Consider the following 8,901-nt stretch of genomic DNA (forward strand, 5'->3'; position numbering starts at 1 on the left):
CTGTGTCTCTTTGGTTAGGTTTATTCCTAGGTATCTTATGGTTTTGGCATCAAGCTTTTTGAACTTTTAAATTATAGCTTAGGGATTATGAACCTGAGCCTTTATTATCGTTATTCACTCTTCCTTGTCTTTATAATTAGTTGTTTAAACATTTGCCTCCAGCCAGCTTAAATACGACAAAAAACAGGTCCAGATTTATTCCCCTCTGAATCCTGGAAACATGCTTCACGTAGAGGACATGATATTTTTTCTGCATTGACTAGCATGACTCATATGGAAAATTATTTGTTAAAATTTGGTTCCTACAAGCAGATCAGTGATGGGGGTGTGGTTATATGAGTGTTACGCTCAGTGGGCCTTCTATCGCAGACACAAACTGCAGACCTCAGGGAAGGTAACAGTTCTGAAACCTCTAATTTCTATCAATTAGTAAAAGATACTTTGTAAATAGGGATGCCAAGAAAATAAAACATATATAATTTTCATTTGAAGTAATTCTTACAGGCTCATTTCACTCTGCTTTCTTAAAAAAAAAAAAAATTAAAGAGCAAATGTTTATAGTTAAAGCCAGGAAATTTGCCTATTATTCAACTCCTGCTCATATGTAAAAAAATAAACCTTTCAATTCTTTCCTGAGAACACAAAATCAAAATCCAAAAAAAAAAAAAAAAAAAGACCAAGCTAAGTGAATTCACTGATTTCTTGTTTTAGGTTGCTACACTATATAGTTAAACCATACTATAAACATATCCTTATTAAAAATCATTTCAGGGGCGCCTGGGTGGCTCAGTGGCTTAAAGCCTCTGCCTTCAGCTCAGGTCATGATCTCAGGGTCCTGGGATCAAGCCCCACATCAGGCTCTCTGCTCGGCAGGGAACCTGCTTCCTCCTCCTCTCTCTCTCTGCCTGCCTCTCTGCCTACTTGTGATCTCTGTCTGTCAAATAAATAAATAAAATCTTTCAAAAAAATGACTTTAAAAAAAAAAAAATATCATTTCAGCCATGGCACTGTTAATGTAATTCAGAAAGTGAACCAGAAAGTCTGATCTATCAAAATAAAATCATGAATTCTGTTATAATTTTGTATATACTCAGTGAGCCACCTGTCATATTTTAATAACTGAAGGGTTAAAACTTCAGCATTTATAATATTTTTGAATTTTATGCAATGTATTTGCTTGGAATAAAAACTCTTGAGGATTATATTTGGGCAAAACCCTTTTGGCATGTAAATTTTAAACAAAATGTTTAAGTGGATGTCATTTTTCCTACCTTCTAAGTATTTAGAGATTTTCTCCAGTCGGACTGGCATGTGAAAGTAAAAAAACAAATTAGACATACAAATATTAATGCATACACGATAGATCAGTTGCTGGATTAAAAACAAGGTAAGACAGTCCAACCTGAGGTTAAATCAGAAGTTTTGCCACTCTTTTTGTCTTCTACGATTTCATAAAATGGGCCTATGACATGTAGCAACTCTTCAACTTTCTCAGTCATCGGCATAGTTTCAAGAATCTGTAATCAAAAGAAACAAATCTTGTGAAATCATAAACTACTAATTGGATCTACACTAGTACCACATAATATAATATTTACAATTTATTTAATAATTTTTTTTAAAGATTTTATTTGTTTATTTGACAGAGAGAGACAGAGAGGTCACAAGTAGGCAGAGAGGCAGGCAGAGAGAGAGGGAGAAGCAGGCTCCCCGCCAAGGAGAGAGCCCGATGTGGGGCTCGATCCCAGGACCCTGGGATCATGACCTGGGCCGAAGGCAGAGGCTTAACCCACTGAGCCACCCAGGCGCCCCAATAATATTTTTGAGATTTGATATTCATTTATAGATTCTCCAAAGTATCTGTATTAATTACATACTTAAAGTGTATATTCTCCTAGAAAAGTATAATGTATATTAAAGATTTAAAAGTGCCTTGGGGCGCCTGGCTGGCTCAAGTCATGATCCCAGAGTCCTGGGATCGGGTCCCTCATCGGGCTCCCTGCTTGGCAAGAAGCCTGTTTCTCCCTCTCCCACTCCCCTGCTGTGTTCCCCCTCCCTCTGTCAAATAAATAAATAAAATCTTTTTTTTTTAAGTGTCTTAATTTTGAAGTCTGTTTCACATAAGCTCCTTTTGAAATTTTACCCAATCACCTATAAATTGTACATTAAAAACTGAGGGCACTAATGTTAAATACAATAGAAAATTCTGGGGTTAGAGTAATATTATTCTGTCTATACTTTAAGGTAGTCATCACTTTCAGACACCTTCACACCTATGGGCCAATTTAGAATCACCAAATTTAAAGAGCAAGGTAAATTATTATTTTTTTTTTCAAGATTTTATTTATTTATTTTTCAGAGGGAGAGCGGGCACAGGCAGACAGAGTGGAAGGCAAAGTCAGAGGGAGAAGCAGACTCCCCGTGGAGCAAGGAGCCCGATGTGGGACTCGATCCCAGGACGCTGGGATCATGACCTGAGCCGAAGGCAGCTGCTTAACCAACTGAGCCACCCAGGCGTCCCTAAAGAGCAAGGTAAATTAACTGAAAAGGCATACTATATAAGTAGCAACCAACTGGTAAGAGATAAAAGGAAATATTTCCATACAGAACATACTCTGCAGATATTTAAGGTTAGCTTTGTGTGTGCTGATAGGGAAAACATCTGAATTTTTTTTTACAGGCAAAAAAGTAGTTAGCAAACAGTAACAGTATGATGCCATTACTGGTTTTTTTCTCTTTTTAAATGAGAAGATATAGATATAAATACATAAATGTGTTTCCTCAAAAATAAATAATAAATAAATAAATAAATAAATGTGTTTCCTCAATCTGCAAAATAGAACTAAAAATAATTATCACTTAAACAATTAAAATGGAGGGAATGGAGAAGATTCACTTTTCGTTTTATACTTTTTTGATGTTTGGATTTTTTTCATTTACATATATTACTTCTATCACTAAGGTGAACACATTTATTACTTTAAGCAATCAAAATCCTCTATCATTTTTGCATATTTTTCAGCTTCTACACAGTTTAAAGTGGCCACTTACATCTTTAAAATTAAGAACCTCAGACTTAGTCACTCTCCCTGCTTTATTGTTTGCTTACTGCCTATCTTTTGCAACACTATGTAAGCTCAGTGGAACAAGGCCTTCATCTGTTTTGACCACTTCTGTATTTCCAGTGTCTAGTACATACAAGGAATTTAATAAACAAGGCGGGGGTGTGTTGAGAGATCATACAGAATGAACTATGCTAAAAATAACTGGTGGTAGTGATTACAATTTTAGAGCTCATTGTAAATTATCTAATTGCTGCTCCTCTCAATGGATAGCAGGGCAAAAAATTGTTTTAACCATAAAATGTCTTTTTTAGAAGGAAGTACTTGTTATTGCAAGGCTGGGGCCATTAGGGAGGGCATTTTTATAGCTTATTATATAAACATGATCTGTAATATGTATGGATTACAACAATAATTCTAAGAATTAGATTTGACACAAAAATTGAAACTATTAGGCAATGTTTATTTATTTCTTTAGTTGTTTTTCTATTTATTTATTTATTTTTGGTGATGTTTACTTTGACGTGACCAAAGTCACAGTTACTACATGGCAGAGATATAATTCAAACACAGGTCAGCACCCTTTACCCTATCCTGTACTGAGATAGTGTACGTATGTAAAGACTTAACAGAATCTAGTTAGCCAACCATACATTCCATCTTGACTGACCCCAACTAACACCTTCTTTGATTCCTCTTTCAAACCAGATCTCTTTTAGTTATCTCTCAATGTCAAGTCACTCCCAAAAAGTCGCTCTAATTTGTCCTAAGTAGGGCTATTCAAATGCTTCGGTTTCTCATATCGCATAGGTAATGGACTGAATTATGGATTCCAAAGAGCAGAACTAATTAGCTAAATAAATAAATGTAGTGTGTGCATTTCTAAGCAAATCTAAGCAGAGTAATTTTTCTTTCAATAAGCTAGAATTTCAGTAGTCAATACAGTTGGGACACATAATGGTCACAGCAAGATACACCCAGAATTTAAGAGATTACTCTCTGAAGAAGAAACTTTAAAAATACAAAACCCAAGAAGAATGACCTTCTGCAAAATTCTCTCCTTCACTCCAATGCTGAAATCAAAGAAATGGTATGCAGGTGGTTGGGCGTGCGTGCGTGTGCACACACACACACGAGATCATCAGCAGAGACAAAGACACAGAAAGACCAGCAGAGCCAGGTAAATCTCAGTCTAGGTAACTACTCCTTAACCACAAAGATTTTATTTACAATGTAAGTGAACTAAATCAAATCAACTGGACTGTAACCTATCCAAATGAAGACTGGTGAGCTACAAGGACTCTCAAAGCAGCATCCAAAGTACAATAATTTTTCTAGGTTTCTCCAGCACATTTCCTTGGTAAGAAATATCAATTCCGTCTGATGAAAATATCCTGTCAAAGGTACAGATACACAGTATTATAAAGCAAAGATTAAATTCCTTGGTTTTGTTTTGTTTTGTTTTGGTCAGATGAACACATCTTTTTTTTAAAGATTTTATTTATTTGTCAGAGAGAGAGGACACAAGCAGGGGGGAGCAGCAGGCAGAGGGAGAAGCACGCTCCTGGCTGAGCAAGAAGCCCAATGTGGGACTCGATTCCAGGACCTGAGCCAAAGGCAGATGCCTTACTGAGAAGCCACCCAGGCATCCAGAACACATCTCTTAATGTCACCCAAATCTCAGCGTCCTATGCTGTTCTATAGACAATCTTACAGTTTCCCAAGTGCCTCTGACATTTTGAAGGGTGTCCTACATCTTAATTCTGAGCCTGCTGTGCACTAGAAGAGTAGAACACCCACTGTAAGCTAAGGAATTAGCGTTCTGAGGAAAAAAAAATTGGCATTCTGGCTTTTCTCTACATTTCCAGAAGACGATTATCATCAGTCAAGCCTTAAAAAGAGAAAGCCAATGTTCTGGACCAGACCCTCAGCCATGGTAACTTAAAGGTTCCATCCTTTATGAGAGTCTGTTCTAATCCTCCCTCTACTACAGTCATTATCCCGTCCTCTTAGAAATCCTGAAATAGGGACGCCTGGGTGGCTCAGTTGGTTAAGCAGCTGCCTTCGGCTCAGGTCATGATCCCAGCGATCCTGGGATCGATTCCCATATCGGGCTCCTTGCTCCGCAGGGAGCCTGCTTCTCCGTCTGACTCTGCCTTCCACTCTGTCTGCCTGTGCTCGCTCTCGCTTGCTCTCTCTGACAAATAAATAAAATCTTAAAAAAAAAAAAAAAAACCCTGAAATAATTAGTTTGGCGTTTTACTAGCTTTTTTTTTTTTTTTTTTTTTTTTTTAACAAGTTTCCCCTAGTGATTCCAATGTGTAGCCGGAGTTGAGTACACTGACCTCTCCATAAATCTAACAGACATAATGCATATTATTCAAGTTCTGGTTAATTCTCCAGGAATCCTCATTTAGAAAGCCTATATAACTTGGGGGGCGGCTGGCTGGCTCAGTCAGTAGAACATGCGACGCTTAATCTTGGGGTTTTAAGTTCGAGCCCCACACTGGGTGTAGAGATTCTTAAAAATAAAATCTTTAAAACAAAAAAAGAGTTAGCCTGTAAAATTGTACAGAAAATAGAATTTTATATTATGTTTTGGTTTTGAATCAAAATTAACTTTATTTAAAGAATTATGCCTTTGGCTCAGGTCATGATCCCGTAGTCTGGGATTGAGCCCCACATCGGGCTCTCTGCTCAGCGGGGAGCCTGCTTCCTCCTCTCTCTCTGCCTGCTTCTCTGCCTACTTGTGATCTCAGTCTGTCAAATAAATAAATAAAATATTTTTAAAAATTATTCTAATTTTTGATTCCAGCAACTTTTTCAGTGATATTTTACTGGATAGTTTATAAATTACAAAAAGCAATTTTCCAGAGAACATTATCTATTGTAAGATTTAATAAACTGGTAATTCCTTAAACATTTGAATGCAAAAGCACAGAATGAGATTTATACTAAAAGAGTAATTCTAAAGGGCAATAGCACAATGAACTATATTTACAAATATAATTTAACAAATGGTTCAGTTAGTGAACTACTGTAATTAGAAAAAGTCTCAGGGAGCCTGGGTGGCTCAACTGGTTAAATATCTGCCTGCCTTCAGCTCAGGTCATGATGTCAGGATCCCAGGATCTAGTCCAGCATCAGGCACCCTGCTCAGCGAGGAGACTGCTTCTCCCTCTCCCTCTGCCTCTCTCTCTCTCAAATAAGTAAATAAAATCTTTTAAAAAAAATCTCCCAAATTCAGTAATCAAATCTTTGGGACAATATACTACCAAACACCATTATTTAATATATAGATATATTTTTAAGAAATATCCAACTTGGGGCTCAAACTCACAACCCTGTGATATACTCTACCAACCTCAGTTGGTAGAGTATAGAACTCTACCAACTGAGCCAGTCAGGTACCTCGCACCTGCTGCCACATCATCACTTAAAAGCATATAATTTTATCTGCTGATATCCAGAAGGCAAATCTCTAAAACTATTTTCAAAAACTAATCAAATTTTCAATCCTAACAGTGTTAGATTTATCTCTAAAAGGTTCCTATAAATTTTATTATATTCACGAGATGAAAAATGAAATTTTAAAAGTCTGATTGGAAATAGTTTAGTCTTTCAGAGAGGTAGTTATAGAATCTACAGGTACAGTAGAAGTATCTTAAGACAGCTAAAAGGCAGCAAGTTAGTTTAAATCCATCTCCTTCCCACTTTAAACTGTGGCTACATCATTAATTAATCAATAGGGAAAATGGGTAAATTTCACCTAATGGGTCAATTCAACTTTACATGATGGAAGTGTGTCTTAAAAATTAGAATGATATTTAAAAGAAAGAAAAGGAATAGTTACCAAACTAAAAAGGCTTTAGATTTTCTCTGCTTTTGAAAGGCTCCTTTCTTGTTGTGCTACTGATATAGTTAAAAGCCAAAAGGACTAAATTCTGACTTATGTCATAGATGAACTAGGCCCACTAAATAAAAACTGCGAAAATTTAACAAAGGGCACAACTTTGAACAGTATAGGAGATACCAAAATAAAACAAAATAAATGAATCTCAACTGACTAAACAGAAATTACTTCTAGAAATGAACACTGTGAAACAATCTGGCAAAAGAACTATTCCTTTTCACAGATTTTTCTTTATGTTCACAGATAATTTATATAAAATTACCAAACGGAGGGGCGCCTGGGTAGCTCAGTGGGTTAAAGCCTCTGCCTTCGGCTCAGGTCATGATCCCAGGGTTCTGGGATCGAGCCCCACATCAGACTCTCTGCTCAGCAGGGAGCCTGCTCCCCCCTCTGTCTGCCTGCCTCTCTGCCTACTTGTGATCTCTGTCAAATAAATAAATAAATAAATCTTTAAAAAAAAAAAAATAAAAGATTACCAAACGGACCTAAATTTCACAATTTCTGATCCAGTTCCAAAATATAAAAGATATAAAAAGATACTAAGAGTTCTTTAAAATCCAAGATTTCTTCAGAAATTTGCTCCTCAAAACAATCCCTTGAATGGACTTAAAAGAGCTAGTGAAAGGAATGCCCTCCTTACTAACTACCAGAGAAATTAAAAGCATCCTTATCTTACTCTGCTTCTGAGATCTCTGCATTCACAGCAAAATGCTTGTTACTAAGAAGTCCCATGACCAAAAAAAAAAAAGTCCCATGACAGGAATATCTCAATTTGTGGGTCAAACTTGATGAGAACACTGATGGCCAGGGTTGTTAACTGTTTCTCCTAAATAAAAAGTTCCAAAGCAGAAATGTTCTCAAGACAGCCAAGGTACTTCCCAGATTCCTGAGAAAGGGACTTCAATATTTCAAGGAATTCCTATTTCTACAACTTTCTGAAGAAGTTCACTATGGAGAAAGACAGGGAAAATGAAAAAAAAAAAAAACAAAAAAACAAACCACATCATTACAATGTGATCTCAAAGAAAAAACAGTTACCTTAAGATGAACATTTAGGAGACAGATAAAATCCTAATAAATTCAATAACACAGATCTTATATTCTAATATATTATAATCTCTTTGTTTGCTAATTTGCTTGATAACAAATTAAATTAGAGCTGCTCTGAATATTTTCATTTTCCTTCTTTTTTTAATCTCATAACCCTGAAATCAAGATCTGAGCGGAGACCAAGAATCAGACACTTAACTGACTAAGCCACCCAGGTGTCCCATGAAATATTTTCATTTTCTGCTGTGAATGATTTCCTTACCTTTTTCATTTCTTCAACATATGCAATCATGGCTTCCTCTTTGGTCATATCACCCAATGAATTCCAAGCATCCCTAGAAATGAGAATATCCAAGTAACAAAAAGACACGTTTTCCAATTGCCCAGAATACAACATTATGTCAAAATGCTATAGGGTCATTAATTTAAAACAGTCTCTCTTCTTAAAGCCTACACAAAAATATTATGCTCTCTTGGGGCACCTGGGTGGCTCAGTGGGTTAAAGCGTCTGCCTTTGGCTCAGGTCATGATCTCAGGGTCCTGGCATCAAGCCCCGCATCCGGCTCTCTGCTCAGCAAGGAGCCTGCTTCCCTTCTTCTCTTTCTGCCTGCCTCTCTGCCTACTTGTGATCTCTGTCAAATAAATAAATAAAAATATTGAAAAAAAAAATGCTCTCAAAGGATCACTTTAAATATATCATCTTAAAAGTATTAAAGTAAATAAGCTGTCAAATTAAACAGTATTTAAAACTAGTAATCAGGGTGCCTGGGTGGCTCAGTGGGTTGGGCCGCTGCCTTCGGCTCAGGTCATGATCTCAGGGTCCTGGGATCAAGTCCCGCATCGGGCTCTCTGCTCGGCAGGGAGCCTGCTTCCTCC

At 36.8% G+C, this 8,901-nt stretch overlaps 1 protein-coding gene across 10 annotated transcripts in view; it reads right to left on the reverse strand.

Annotated features, from left to right (window-relative positions):
- The window catches only part of ACBD5 (acyl-CoA binding domain containing 5), a 94,250-nt gene that overhangs the window by 76,596 nt on the left and 8,753 nt on the right, over positions 1 to 8,901 (reverse strand). For 7 of the 10 annotated variants that reach the window (XM_059404131.1, XM_059404130.1, XM_059404126.1 and 4 more), the window contains exons 4-6: positions 8,288 to 8,360; positions 1,403 to 1,517; positions 1,272 to 1,304 (exon numbers count right to left, since the gene is read on the reverse strand). In XM_059404131.1, the coding sequence (XP_059260114.1) occupies positions 1,272 to 1,304; positions 1,403 to 1,517; positions 8,288 to 8,360 (221 nt within the window). The remainder of the gene's footprint in view (positions 1 to 1,271; positions 1,305 to 1,402; positions 1,518 to 8,287; positions 8,361 to 8,901) is intronic. The other 3 variants (XM_059404128.1, XM_059404127.1, XM_059404134.1) reach the window with 1 other exon arrangement.

This window comes from Mustela nigripes, chromosome 6 (genome assembly GCF_022355385.1).
Source record: "Mustela nigripes isolate SB6536 chromosome 6, MUSNIG.SB6536, whole genome shotgun sequence".
Classification (NCBI taxonomy): Eukaryota; Metazoa; Chordata; class Mammalia; order Carnivora; family Mustelidae; genus Mustela; species Mustela nigripes.